Here is a 16,095-nt window from a genome sequence, read left to right as displayed (position 1 = left end):
GTTATGGCGTTTGGCAACAACTCAGATGCTCCATTAATACTAAGTGTTGGTTGTTTTCCTAAGTAGATAAGTTGTATGGTCACATATTTGTTTTCTTAATTCCAGGGGTGTCAATTGACCCAAATTTGAAATCCGGAAAATTAAGCTAGGGGTCTGGGACCCCAGGACCCCAACAGGTCCCTATGGGGGACACCCTGTGACCTAGCTTATTGTACTTTTTTGTAGTATTTCTAGTTGAAATTTCTGGTGACTACAATGTGAAATATTATAAACCATACCATCCGTATCACCGCATGTGTATCGTCATTCTATAAAAATGTTATAAAGAACGTCGAAAATAAATTAAAATTGACGAATCATACTGTATCCGAATACGACAGTCCGAAAACATGTACATGTTTTGCACATATAATAAAATGTGCTTTGTACATACCGTTTGAATGTAGAAAATGTAAATGAGTAACCAGTAACCTAGCAAATATGTAATCAATATATAATTCGTTTAACATATTGCTTTACAATATGCTACTGCAGTGCTTAACATTGCTATAAATCGATCACTTAAAATTTCAAGATGGCGGATATTAGAATCATTTCGCAGAATCGTAAGATTTTTCGGAAAGTAGTGAAAAGGTTTCTTCAGTTACCGTTCATTCTTTGCCAGCCGCTAACTAATTAGAAATCGATAAATAAAAGACCGGACGAAATTGGTACCAAGCGCAAATTTCCGGAATGCCCAGGAATATTCGTTCTCAAATGATCGCAAACTGGAAAGAATTCTAAAAAATAATTAAACTTTTCTTCTTGAATTATTTCCCGGACATTCAGACCGGCAACATGGCGTTTTCAATCGGACCTGTCTTTAAAACGTCGGTCAGGTCCGACGGTCCAACACTTTTGGGAATGTCTGAACGCCCCCCCCCCCCCCCAATTTGTCTGTGCATAACTTTTGTGGGTAGACAGAAATTGCATATGCACATCTTCATGTTATTAGGAAATTTTGTGTTCAAAGTGTAATAGAGCGCCTGTGGACAAGTTTGTGTCAATGGGCCTCATTCCTTCAAGATTAAATGTTGTGTGTTCAAAGTCTAGGAGAACGTCTGAGGACAAGTTTGTGTCAATGGGCCGACATCAAAAAGTGATTTCAGAATACCCTACTTTGTTACATGATATTATAACAGAGAAGCTTTACAATAAGGATTTGCCATTTCTAGATTAATATGATATAATGGTAGGCTGCTAAAACACACACAGCATTTATTTTATAAACACCAGAACAAATGAACACAGTTTTGCATATGATTATATTTCTAACAACTAAATGCATACTATTTACATACCTGAAATTTCTGTGAAATTTCTTTTCTCTTTTCATCCTCTTCTTTTGCTCTTTGGATACTTTCTTGCTGGAAAATATAAAAGGAAATTATGATATATGTACCGGTATTTTGTTTTCAATGTCCTAGTTAATGATTATTTCTAAATACTGTGAAACCATTATATATCATCAGGCATTCATTTTTGTATATTTAGTCAGTCGACCGATCGACGAATTCAAGATCAAAATGAACAATTATGTCCCATATTTGAACAAATTAAGACTGAATTACCAAAGGCACGAGGCACAAAAAATCCAACGTAATCCACGCATACATACTCTGTCTGTTACGTTATCAAGATAAATCCGGTTTTGACACAAAAGGGTGTAGATTACACAGTGTACTTAACTGACACGTGACATTTCTCTAAAACGCGAAAGCAGTACGGCTGTATCGACTGCGTTGACTGCGTTTAGGTAGAATTGTAATGATAAGCGCTAATTGTTAACAACTTTGTGGGTATTGTTTTTCAGTGTTGTTGCAGAAGATTATAGAGCCTCCCTGCACCGGATTAGATCCGGATCAAAGAAATAAACAAAATTAAAAGATGGTGATGTATATACTTACCGTATACATGCTCCGCATTGATTACAAATAAATACAGAACATTTTGATTGTGTTTGGTTGTTTGCGTTTAACTACAATACAGGTGTAAAAATAGCTTGTGCTTCGTTTTATGGGCTATCAATCTTTTTAATCAATGACATCTTTTACAAGTTTTACGATACATGTTTCAAATAATTGTTACTTGTAGCAATTAAAAACGTAACAGGTAAAGAGAAATTAGCAATCATGACATTTGGTATCATCCAAACTTAGGGAAATTGTTTTCAAATAATCACTTTTATTTGTGCGCGATTTCCAGGAAATCCCCGGAAAGCACGTGTTTCTAATGACTGACTGAGCAAAATATTGCATTCAATCTAATTTAAACTCACTTACAATTAAATCTGAACTTTGCCCTATGAAACGTCACATAATGCACTGTTAATTTTACACTCCCGAAAATTATTGTACTTAAAATGATCAAATATTTACGATGCAAAACTCTTGAAACTTTATTGAAAACTGATCAAACAGTTTGCTAACACTAATTTTAACCAATAATCTTCGCACCTTCTCTAATTGTCGCCGATAAAGGTAAGATTGTTATTAGTTTGGCCATGATAATAAATGAATAGGACCAATTGGCAACTGGCTTCACTGTTACAAACCCGGGTTTCAAACACTCGTTAAAGGTTATTCGGTTCAACTAATCTCCTAATCATAATAATGATACACTAATGGGGGCAAATTACTGATCACCTGATAACAAAAGACTAGTATATTGACATGTGACAAACAGGCCCACCTCCTACAAGTGACGCTCAAGTGTCCTCCCTCTTTCCCTTCTACGATTTTTCGCAACTGCGATATATTTGGGACAAACAAATCGGATATTGACTGAAGCATTTTTTTTTCAAAGTCAGGAATTGGCGAATTTAAGTGCTGACGAAAAATACATTTTTATAAAAATGACGGAATTTCGTGCTGGCGAAAATAAATGATTTCACAGTAGTTTAAAGATTTCTTCTTAAAATGCCAAATATAACACCACAAAGATTGTCTTCGTTGTTTCGAAGATGTTACTCAATCATATGGTCTGGAATAACTCTGCCCTAGTGTCTGGTAGTGTTTACTTGCCCAAATGGCCTGGTTAAGTTTACTCAACTGGATGACCTGGTTTTGTTTTCTCACCTGGATGGTCTGGTTGTGTTTACTCATCCGGTTGTTTTGGTTGTGTTAACTCACCTGGATGGTGTGGTTGTGTTTACTCAGCCGGATGATCTGGTTGCGTTTACTCACCTGGATTGTCTGGTTGTGTTTACTCAGCCAGATGATCTTGTTGTGTTTACTCACCCGGATGGTCTGGTTGTATTTACTAACCCGGATGGTCTGGTTGTGTTTACTCACCCAGATGATCTGGTTGTGTTTATGCACCTGGATGGTCTGGTTGTGTTTACCCATCCGGATGGTCTGGTTGTGTTTACTCACCTGAATGATCTGGTTGTGTTTACTCACCAGGATGATCTGGTTGTGTTTACTCACCCAGATGGTCTGGTTGTGTTTACTCACCAGGATGATCTGGTTGTGTTTACTCACCCAGATGGTCTGGTTGTGTTTACTCACCTGAATGATCTGGTTGTGTTTACTCACCAGGATGATCTGGTTGTGTTTACTCACCCAGATGGTCTGGTTGTGTTTATTCACCCAGATGGTCTGGTTGTGTTTACTCACCCGGATGGTCTGGTTGTGTTTCTGCAACTCCCTGCACAGGTTCTCCAGTTTGCTCTTCGCCATGACAGCCTTCGTGTGCTCAGTCTGCAGCTGGTCCTTCTCTCGCGTTGTCTGAAACAACATCAGCATGTGCCTTAAGTGTCGTCACAGATAAGCCTGTGAAGCCTGCACAGGCTACTCAGAGATGACACTTCTTTCGGCTTTAATGGAATTTATTTTTTAAAGGAAGTCTCTTCTTAATAAAAAATACAGTCTTGGCGTAAAGTTTCTTCCCTAACTAGTCTCCAACACATCGTATCTACAGTTCCTAGGGTGTTTTGGATGATGGCTGAACATTTGTAGGAAAGTATACCTAAATCACTTTCAACAAGTTTTGGGCACATTAAAAATTTGGTGTTTAACAGAAAACCAAGATTTAATTGTTTGCATCTATAACTCATACTGTTAAGGAAAGTAACCCACATTCCATTTCAAATGAGTCTGGGCACAGGTGGTTTCCATTTTATCTACTTAATATAAACCCACATTCTATCAAGGTACGTAATCCACACACCATTTAGGGTAAGTTTGGGCACAGGTAGTGTCCCCAGAATCTTTTGAATCTTAACCCTAATTCTATCAAGGGAAGCAACCCCCATAACTATTCCAGTGAGTTAGCTCCCAGTACATACCACGGTGAGTTTCCTCTGTGTCTGCTTGAAGGATGACTGCACCACCCGGTGCTCCTCATGCAGGTCTGCATACTTCTTGCACAGGGCTGCAAGCTTCTCCTCCGTGGTTTGTAGGCTGCTGAGAGCCTTCAGGATGTGCTCTGAAATACAGATGATCTGAGGTTTATGTCATGTTGGGCACGATATACATGCACAGTGGGTGAACAATGTGCACAGAGGCAACAAAACACCGTAATTTATAAGACTAAAATTGGGACAGGCTCTGGGAAAACTGGTTTTAATGCATATGCATAAACAGCTGCCCTAGATTAGCCTGTGCAGTCCGCTCCTGACTAGACTGCGCAACACCTGGAACATATATGTGTTGCAAGATTTTTGGATATGTTCTTTATGTAACTTGCCAAATGGTATTGATGAATGGCAACACGTGCTTGTTAAATACCACTTTGTATCCTATTGATGTTTTAATGATATATTTGCAATACATTTCATATCGTTTCATATTTGTTTTTGTTGACGATAGAGTACAAAGATAAGCATTTGATTTGGTTTACTGCAGCATGAACCTTTTATAATTGAGCTAACGAAAACTCTAAAAATTGTTATTTCATTGTTAATTCTTGAATTGTTATTAGAAACGCCTATAAAAGAGTGCAGAACAATTAACACTTCAAGTGTTCATCATGGGGGCAAATTAATGTAGATAACTGAATTTTTAATTTTAAAAGCCACAAGCATTTGATTATCATAATTGGCACCAATTGACATTATACAGTATTTCATTAAATAATTCTTAACAAAAACTGTAAATGCCTTAATGCAAAACTAAATGGTTCCTTTTTATGATCATTTAAACTGGACAATCACTTAAAGGTTTAAGATGAAACCATAGTCAATGACGCAAACGTAACGGTCAAATGACCTCTGGCATTCATAAGAGAAGGTTAATGACTGTCATACAGTTGTAAAAACATGTGTACTGTATCCCCTGATTAACACAAATAGGTAGACAAAAACTTATGTCCAAAATTTTGAGTTGTTAACCATTTACCACTAAGATATGTATTTTGCACATGTGTAGTCCCTAAGAAAGTTATATATTTAAATTACATATAAAGACCTGTCTTACTAAATTAAAATTTGTATAGCTTCATTTGCAACCCTTAATAGATACTGATGTGCAGCAACCAGCATAAAACCTGAACAGACTGTGAGTTACTCGAAGACTGTTCTGGTTTAATGCTGGTTGCAAAAGTCATTTTCACTTTGCTTTTTATGGGGGGAAAGGGTTAATTGTAGGTGAATATCTGGGTTTTCAAAAACATTGGTTACAAAAAGTAATCATTTTGGCTACAAAAGAGGGTGTCCAAAAGGTTAAAAAAATTGAAGTTGTATCAGCATTGTAACAATCATTTACAACTCACATGTCTAACAGAACTAAAAGTAATAGACATTAAACAAATATTTACAATTCAATTACATTCTGCTAGGTCTAGTGTAATTAGTTGCCAAAATGAAGTATAAATAGACTGCTTCATTCATTTTACGGGGAATAAATAGCAGATTTCCCAAATTGCTTAAACTGTCCGATAATTATAATTACAAGTACCCTTAAATTATGCACTAGTATGTTAATTAAAAATTTAACAAATATGATTAAATGTTTTGAAATTGCACAGGCTATAATATTATTATTTAAAACAAGAGGGCCTGAAAGGCCCAAAGTCGCTCACCTGAGATAACAAGATATTATTGGGACAAATCTTCTGACCAAGTTTCATGAAGATCAAAAAATAAACCCCTAGAGTGTTAACAAAGTTTTACTATAGCCATATAAGGAAAAATGCCCTGCCCCCTGGCAGCCATGTTTTTCAACCAACCGGCATCATTTTTTAACACTTCCAAGATATTATCGGGATGAATCTTCTGACCAAGTTTCATGAAGATCGGACAGTAAATGTGGCCTCTAGAGTGTTAACAAGATTTTACTATAGCCGTATAAGGAAAAATGCCCCGCCCCTTGGAAGCCATGTTTTTCAAGCAAACAAAACCATTTTCGAACTCATCCAAGATATCATTGAGACCAATCTTCTGACCAAATTTCATGAAGATTGGACAATAAATGTGGCCTCTAGTGTTAACAAGTTTTTACTAAAGCCATATATACATGTAGCCATATAAAGAAAATGCCCCGCCCCTGGTGGCCATGTTTTTAAAGCAACAAAAACCATTTTCGAACTCATCCAAGATATCATTGGGACAAATCTTCAGACCAAGTTTCATGATGATCGGAAAATAAATGTGACCTCTAGAGTGTTAACAAGGTCATACATTTCAATATAAATTAAAATAAAAGTTAAGAAGAACATGTGTCAAAAAATGCGAAATAAGCCTGTTATCGAATTCTGAAATCGAAAATGTCTGTACAGTCGAATTCGCCATGCATGTACGATGTGAATCTTAATTAAGTTAATGTTTTTTTTTAATTCCTGAAGCGATGTCTATTCATACGACACACGAACACAAACTCCGATCCTAATAAAAAGACGAATTCTTCGGTTATTGTAGGAACATATGTACGAAATATCTTGGTCACCATCGGCTCGGGCCCTAATTTGTCTTTGCTGCATTTTATGAAATTCGTCTTCAATGTCTTGCCTATTTTGTGTTATTGTAACATGTATTTATCAATATATTACAATTTAACACATATAAAAATCGTATAGTCTCGCTTTAATCGTTTGACAAAAGAATGCCATATTGTACAGAATCATCAAACAATAAAAAACATATTCAAAAGTTTGCTATCTTCCAGAATGTAAAACTTTCATTTATAATTAATTCCACGTAATCTTCTTGTGCTTAAAAAAATATTTTAAAAAGGGAGAAAACTCTGTCAATTCAACATAATTTTTCAAAAGCCATTTTGCAGTTACTTCCCTTGACATGCTAAACTAGTGTTCACAAGCTGCTTTTACTATATAAATATAGGGAAAATGACCCCCCCCCCCCGGCGGCCATGTTTTTGTACCGATCCGAACCATTTTCGAGCTCAACCGTCATATCCAGAAAAAACATATTCTGACCAAATTTCATGAACATTGGACCAAAAATGTGACTTCTAGAGTGTTCATATATTTTCACTATATATATAGAGAGAGAAAACTACCCCGCCCCCCGGCAGCCATGTTTTTTCACCGATCTAAACTATTTTTGAACTAGTCCGAGATATCAATTAAACCAATGTTTTGACCAAGTTTCATGATGATTAGGCAAAAATTGTGACTTCACAAGGTTTCTCTATAGCCATATAAGGAATACTGCCCCGCCCTGGCGGCCATGTTTTTCAACAGACTCAACCAACATATCATTTAGACAAACATTTTGACAAAGTTACATGAAGATTGGACATCAAATGTGACTTCTACAGTGTCCACAAGGTTTTTCTTTTTTTTGACCTAGTGACCTAGTTTTTGACCCAGCATGACCCAGTTTCGAACTAAGTCGAGGTATCAATGGGACAAATGTTCTGACCAAGTTTCAAGAATATCAGACAATAAATGTGGCCTCTAGAGAGTTCACAAGGCAAAACGTTGACGACGGACGACGCACGACGGACAAAAGGCGATCACAAAAGCTCACCATGAGCAGGTTGTGCTCAAGTGAGCTAAAAATAATAACATTGTTGAATTGTTATCTTATAACGAGAGATGTGATTGTCAGAAACACAATGCCCCCTACTGCGCTGCTTTGAAGCCATATATATGACCTTGAAGGATGACCGTGACCTTATACCACTCAAAATGTGCATCTCCATGGGATACACATGCTTGCCAAATATCAAGTTGCTATCTTAAATATTGCAAAAGTTATTGCAAAAGTTTAACCAAGGTTTATATTTGTGACAGACACATAAAATGACAGACAGGCCAAAAACAATATACCCCCCCCCCCTGATACAGGGGCATACAAATTACCGGAAACTGACTTATGCCCTACTTGTATAAGATATCATGACCAATCACCAAATTATGTGATCTGGATATGTATCAAACAGGCAATCATTGGACTTGTAGAACAGCCCTCTGCCAACTGGGCTGACCATTCTTGTTGAGGGATTATGGGAGTCTTTAATTATCATATCATATTTTTTCTTGCCAAAGATTTAATTTCAATGTTTATATAAAGATGATATAATTTCACTAAATTGAAATAAATATTTTATTATTTAGAATCTGACTTCTGATTTTATGATCACGGCACAGAGACTACTGGTACATCTCCTACAATACTTCAATCTTCATACGTAAATAGAAAACATTACCTCAAATCTTTAAATTCCATTTACCAGTATATGTAAAATTTCATAGAAATAACTTACCATTCATATCAGATTCTGAAGTAAAATTCCCAAAGCTAAATTGGTAAGCCATCTTATTAAATCCACTTAATAATCACTAATAAAATTATTGTCCTCTTTGAATAGCTCCACTTCACATCTCTAACATATGTGGCTTTTTTCTATGTGGAGAATATCAGAACACTTTGAAAGCACCACATTGTTTGAATTCCTGCAGATTTATAAACAATAAAATTGAACAGTTTATTGTTGATTTCTTCACTGAACAATTCTAAACTGATTCAATACCACTGTCTACTTTTTATAAATACATTTTTTTGTTTGGTTATAATCCTTTGGTCATAATAAGAGGTTATCACTGTTGCAAATTTTATGAATATTCAGTCTATTTGCAGATGTTACGTCTTTTGATCCCAAAGTATAATAATATTTAACTATTGATTTGTCTCAAAATACTTTCACCACTGCATTCATATTTGAATGATCTACGATAAAGACATTAATGTCCATCACAGTTTATGCTGAAAACAACACATCTCTATCAACAATTGCTTTTAACTCGGACTGATCAGTTCAATATTACCAACTTATCTGCATGTACACACAAATATAGATCTCATCAAAAGCCACGACCAATATTGTGAAACCCGCTTCCACCTTATGCTAATAAAATGTAAATCAAAGTAAATGTCTTTCCAACAATGTGATTATACTGAGCAAATATTTACTTTTCAGCGGAAAACAGTGGCTCACAATGGCCAATACAGATACTGGTAAATGAGCTGTGTTATGAGATAATTGGGCTTTATGCATGTGTGTTAAGTGTCCTTCCATATTAGCGTGTGCAGTCTGCACAGGTTAATCCAAGACAACACTATCCTTCTAGACTGGAATTTTGTTAAAAAGAGACATCCTTTAACTCTTCCAGTGCTGGAACCGAATTTTGAAGGCCTTGCAATCAGTTTGGATCCAGATGAGACGCCACAGAACGTGGCGTCTCATCAGGATCCAAACTGTTTGCTATTCTGATAGTATTCTTTGAAAAAAATCAAAGAAAATGCTAATTTAAGAAATTAAGCAGACGACATTTTTGCAGACAACAAATTTCCCAGCATGCAAAGGGTTAAACAAACATTTCCATTCAAGTGGAAAGTGTCATCTATGATAAGCCAGTGTGGACTGCACTGTCACAACACTTTACAAAAATTTAAAATGCATTAAGATCCATTTTCCCTGAGCGAGGCTTATTTACTTTTCAGCCCCCAAAAAGTTGCTCCCAATGGCAAAGACAGATACTGGTCTCTACAAACTTATATTGGCTTGCAATCAGATACCGATTCAATATTCCCGTACTCCCAAAACAAGCCACTGCTCTAGCCAGGTATGCAGGTAATGAAGACTTCTCTTTGATTAACCTGTTCTGACAGTTAAGTGGTACAAACAAACTTACAAACTTTCATGGGTTCCAGAGGTTATCAGATAAGAGCTGGTCTGAAGTGTTTTGAAATACTTAAAGGATTATTAATAAAGATAACAGATAGATAGATGCATAGCACTGGCGGCAAAAAAGTTCCCATCTCTTTGTTACATAACGTAAATATATTCTATTGATTGGCAAATACCTGGTCAACTATTTTTTAACGGCTTTGTTTTTGCTTTCAAAGTTGTTCAGTAGAATGAAAGTCATATACTCAGACATATGATCATTAATGTAATTCATATGTTTTATCGTTCAGTAGGTCAATTATTACGACTGTAGTGACTATTACCGATGCTATGATGAACAACTACTTTATTAATTGAAGCCTCCACAATATTTTACATAAGTAACAGCTAGTTGCTTTGCACTCTTAAACAATATAATAGTAATGAAAAGTACTGCCAATGGTTCAAGCATGAGGTGGTGGTCTTGTTTTGTTGATTGTTTTCGGTTGCTACATTTATACATTTATTTCTAACAAAAAGTAGGCAGTAATAACAAGCCAATATTTTACAGCTCATTAATGAAACAAATGAAACACTCTCATTTAAACCAGACGCTACAATAACTATTAAAGTGACCTTTTCACAGATTTTGGCATGCATTGAAGTTTGTCATTAAATACTTTATATTGATAAATGTAAACATTGGATCCAAAACGCTCCAGTAAAAAACTAGAATGAAATTAAAGAAAGACAAAAAAGTAAACCTCAACTGGGCTCGAAACACTGGCCCCTGGAGTAAAAGTCTATTGCTTAGACCACTTGGCCATCCATGCTCATACAATGAATAAAGTATTTTATACTTTATATAAGCAATCCTCGAAGTGTCACAAAATATAACAACAACAACAGAACTCTCCGAATTATTAAATCGTTTCGCATTGCAACACTTTTTAATTTTCAGGTTTTTAAATCGTCAAAAGATGCATATGATGGATATTTTAGAGCATGGTAAATGTTTAGTATTACTGTTTCCTCACAAATATCATCACTACAATGAAAATTTGCGAATCTGAAATATTTGTTTAATTTTGTCAATTTACTTAAACATGAAAAGGTTCCTAAAAGCCTTATCTTATTAAAATAAATGAAGCAAGGTTAATAATCATTTCCTATTTTTTGAATATAATGAATCTATCACCTCAGCATAATCCAGTTGACCTTCTGAGTTGAAAACCTATCAATATTTAAACCCTGACAGTTGATTAATCCTAGAAGTCTCTATACATTCTGAAGTGAAAAGCTTTGCATAAATGGGTCAACTGTGAACAAAATGTTTCTTTAATGATATTTAACATGCTGCTTCTTGAAAACCTCACGAGAATAAATTGGTTACTTATCAGGGCAGAATTAAATCCAGATAGGTAATTTACTGATTAAATCGTTTCTAGATGTTCCATCTAATTAAAGCTATCATCATAAACAAACAATTGTGTACATTGAATTAAGTGACATTTGTCTTATGCAACAAGAAACCGCTAATTTTCGAGTATTGTGATGTCCAAATTTAAAATTTGAAAATCTGTTGATCTCTTAGAGACAAACTTGATTGCCAAATTATCGTTAGTTTGAAGTAATCAAAGGAAAGCCGCTTCATGTCAAGAAGCCATAAAACAACACTTTCTCATCGAAAAAATTGGCTTCCTTTGTCTTACTCAACATGCTAAACCAACTGTGTAATAGCACTTGCATAGCTCCGCCTTTGGAATCTTTTACTGAGAACGAAGGTGGAGTTGACGGTTAAGCTCTTTTATTGATGTGTTGATATTGAATAATTTGAAACAATGAATACATTTGTCTCGGCTTTCCGCGAAAGGCCGAGTAGTTCCAATACACCAACTTCCTGTACATTTCCCACAAAATGGCGAACGTTTGTGTTTACTAAAATTCTTAAAACACATTTATCGTAAAAAACTGCAACAGTGTTTTGTTGGATTATTAATAGTTATAAAGGTGCGAGGTAATGATATATTTAAATACAATAATGCCTGGATTATTAAATATAATTTTAACGTTGAACATGATAGTTGTGTCACAGAATCGGTATACGAATTTGATACTGACAATGATTTTACTTTTTTTTTCAGAATGGTCTTTTTATTTAAAAACCATTTGATTAAGAGACAACTCCCTTTTGTGGTCTCTTAAAACAAGATTGACTGTAGTAATTTATTTAAAAATTGCACGATGAATGATATTGCTATAAAAAGCTGTATTGTGACCAAATTGACCATTGAGGCTTTGACATTAAAGTGTGATATTGAGCTAGGGCGACAGGTGTAACAGACCAGACTTAGTCTCCTCATGGTGGTCATCTTTGTCATGTTATTTTAATGGCATGATGAGTGACAGTCTGGACAACTCATATATGCCAAATTTTACCTGCCACCTCTAGTGTGACCTTCACCTTTAGGGTCGGATGACGGCGGTTGCACCGGATGCAAAGGTTTATAATGGTTAACACATATGGACATTTATTGTAAAATTGCAATATTCCACCATATTAGAGTCAAGACAAACTCTGATGACTTTTGTCTTATTGAATGCAGTTACACTCGACCATTGTGACTCCTATATCAAGTTTTCCTAAATTTGGCAAGACATTAATGAAGCTGAAAAAAGGCATGAAAATAAAGAAACAAGATTATCAAAGAAGAACTTCAATAAAAAATATATGTTTTTGTTAACACTATAATATTTTGATAAATAAATTGTGAAACTCACCAATCCCTTTATCTTCTTTCTTTTTGCTCTTCAGTTTTGTTGGCTGCCCAGACTCTGATTTCTGTACATCCACTTTCACTGCAGCTGTCTTTGCCTTGATTTCAATCCCCTCAGGTGCCTTTGTTTCACTTTTCTCAAGAGTGGCACTGCCATTTACCGCTTCTTCATTAAAGCCATCAGACTCTGTACTGTTTGACATGGATCCATTGACCTTTCCATCTGAGTGCTCATTTTCATCTTTTTTAGACAAAGAATCATCAGTTACACATTTACCATTAGCATTATCAGTCTTAACCCCATATTCAACATTTTCAGTTTCATCAATTTCTTCCTCATCATGATTACCATAGTCATAGTCATCATCATTTAATTCCCTAACTTCACTTTCCTCAACTTCCAAATCCTGGATCAAGCTATCAATCAAATCACCATCCTTAAAACCTTCATTATCTGCACCTACTTTCTCAACGTCCTTTTTACCAAACAATTCAGAAGGATCGAAATCATCAATCTGAGCAGATAGAGCAGCCAGCTTATCTACCTTCACCTCAGACTCTTTAACAGTCTCAGCTATGTGAGCCTTTTCTTGCCCAAGACTACATAAACTGTCCTGTGAAGCGAGAGGAGCTTCAGTCTTGATATCAAAAGCCTTAGAAGAAATGCTCATATTGGGACTTGGACCAGCCAATTTAAGCACTGGCTCCTGACCAACATTGCCAGTTTCTGACATTTCTAAGGTCTCCAATGATGCTTGCAGCTCCATAAGATCGTCCACAGACGTTCCTAGGTCAGTCTCCTTCATTGATTCAGAGGTTAATGACCCTGAAGCTGACCCTGTTTCTTTGACAACCACCTGTGGCCTACCATAACCTAGACCTGAAGTAACCATAGCAGCATGGATGATGATTCACCAGTCTTATGAAATTTGCAGAATGTCAGAAAACCAAACTTCAAACACACACACAGGCAAACAGAGATCAGACTTAAAAGAATAAAATTGGCTAAGGCAGTGCAATCACTTGGGAATACAAACAAATTTATGCAAAAACCCATTCCAACAACAATTCAAACTAATAAAACAAGAGGGCCATGACAGCCTTCAAGCACTCACCTGAGACTGAGGTGAACCAGTAGACAAAACTTGACGTTATGACCTTGAATCTGGACATCTGTGGCCCAGATTTGAACTTTCAAGTCATACATGTGGCTTCTAAGGTGGTTACAAGATTTTTCAATGCTTTGACCAGCTGACCTTGCTTTTGGAAGCACATGATATGAATTTGAACTCGCAATAGATATTGTCAAGATTAATATTTTGACTAAATTTCATAAAGATCGAGTCATTAATGCCGAATCTACAGTAAGATTAAGTTTTTTCTAAGGTTTGACCTGGTGACCTAGTTTTTGGACACACCTAACTTAGAATCAAACTAGATATTGTAAAGATGAACATTTTGACAAAGTTTAATCAAGATTAAGTCATAAATGTGGCCACTACCCAGTGCTAACAAGAAATTTATAGGATTTGATTATAGGTGATCTAGTTTTTGGAAGCACATGACCCAGATTCAAGCTCAGCCCATAAGTTTTCGAGTTGAAATTTCTGACAAATTTCCTTAAGATTGATTGATAAAAGTGGATTCTATTGTAATAATATGGTTTTCATGACTTGACTGGTGACCTAGTTTTTAGACACACGGGAACCAGATTAAAACTTGGCCTAGATATTGTAAAGATATACATTCTGAGCAAGTTTCATCAAATCATTATTAAAAATGTGTCCTTGAGTGCGATAACCAGCTATAAGTTCACTTAAAACAACACAATACAGACATTGATTGACCACAATAGCTCACCATCAGCACTTTGTGCCTAGATGAGCTAAAGTCATTGCCAAAAATATATCTCACGGTACACCTTCCTAAACCATCTCACAAAATTCAGACAATAATTACAAAGGCACATGCAAAGTTTCACTTCCGCCCACAGAAATTTAACTTCAAAGGAATACCTCATGCACAAAGCATTTCATTTGTGAAACCTCATAGGGCAAAAAAACATTGTAAAACACTTGAAAATTAGCCTGGTGTCTGGAAGGCAACACAACAACAACAAGGACAACATTCATGAACTACAAACCCTTAGGCAATCAAATCTGACTCGAATGTTTTATTGCATAAGAGCTAGTAAATCGTCTCAATGTAAACAAACATGCCAAACGCAATCAAAACCATGCTTGTTTATACATGACCAGGGTTCAAAATGTTATGCAAATTACATGTACATATGTTCATGTATTTGAACAAGAAGATATACACTCTTTGAAAATGTTGTATAAGAGAAGCAACTATGTCATGCATAAAATGAGAATCTAATTAAATAGTCTAATTATATTCAATATACAAGAACAGTTTTATTTACCACTGAATGAATATATTACATACAGAAAGAAGAAAGTACATATAAATTTAAGTTCACTTCTTTTTAAAATGATAACAATGTTAGTGAGGAAAGATAGGCACTACAACAAAACATTGTCCTGTATTAATTTAAACAAAGACAAGGGACAAAATTGTCACAAAACCAGGTTTTCATTGTGAAAAAAAAATCTGATAAAGGGAGAAAACTCAAACTGAACTTTTGAAATGAACAAACAAAATTAACCCCCTTTGTAAGTTTGTTTTAAAAAAAAATTATTTTAAGTCGTGGCGACCTTGACATTGGAGATATTGACGTGATTCTTTCGTGCGACACACCGTCCCATGATGGTGAACAAATGTGCCAAATGATTTTAAAATCTCACAATGAATGACATAGTTATGTCCAGGACAAGCTCATTTATGGCCATTTTTGACCTTTGAACTCAAAGTGTGACCATGACCTTGGAGATATCGACGTAATTATTTCGCGCGACACACTGTCCAATGATGGTGAACAAATGTGCCAAATGATTTTAAAATCTGACAATGAACGACATAGTTATGGCCCAGACAAGCTTGTTCCGCCCGCCCGCCAGCCCGCGAGCCAGCCAGCCAGCCCGCCCGCATTCGCCAATCTAATAACCAGTTTTTTCCTTCGGAAAACCTGGTTAAAAAACTGATCAATAAGAAAGTTTGTAACATTTCAGCTTTGATTCCCATTTGTTAAATCATATTAAGAACAAGAGATTGCCAAGCAATATGGTCCCCTACCGGTGAAACTC

The 16,095-nt window shown here is 35.7% G+C and overlaps 1 protein-coding gene across 2 annotated transcripts in view; it reads right to left on the bottom strand.

Moving 5' to 3' along the window:
- Positions 1–16,095, bottom strand: part of LOC127849200 (gamma-taxilin-like) — a 56,070-nt gene that overhangs the window by 18,308 nt on the left and 21,667 nt on the right. Inside the window, exons 3-6 of one of the 2 annotated variants that reach the window (XM_052381921.1) lie at positions 12,894–13,130; positions 4,328–4,467; positions 3,657–3,767; positions 1,341–1,406 (exon numbers count right to left, since the gene is read on the bottom strand). In XM_052381921.1, the coding sequence (XP_052237881.1) occupies positions 1,341–1,406; positions 3,657–3,767; positions 4,328–4,467; positions 12,894–13,130 (554 nt within the window). Of the gene's footprint in view, positions 1–1,340; positions 1,407–3,656; positions 3,768–4,327; positions 4,468–8,708; positions 9,279–12,893; positions 13,131–16,095 lie in introns of those variants that run through there. The other variant, XM_052381929.1, reaches the window with a different exon arrangement.

The sequence above is a fragment of the Dreissena polymorpha genome, chromosome 1, assembly GCF_020536995.1.
Source record: "Dreissena polymorpha isolate Duluth1 chromosome 1, UMN_Dpol_1.0, whole genome shotgun sequence".
Taxonomy (NCBI): Eukaryota; Metazoa; Mollusca; class Bivalvia; order Myida; family Dreissenidae; genus Dreissena; species Dreissena polymorpha.
The sequence above is the reverse complement of the archived record's forward strand: the minus strand, read 5'-3'. Positions and strand labels throughout refer to the sequence as shown.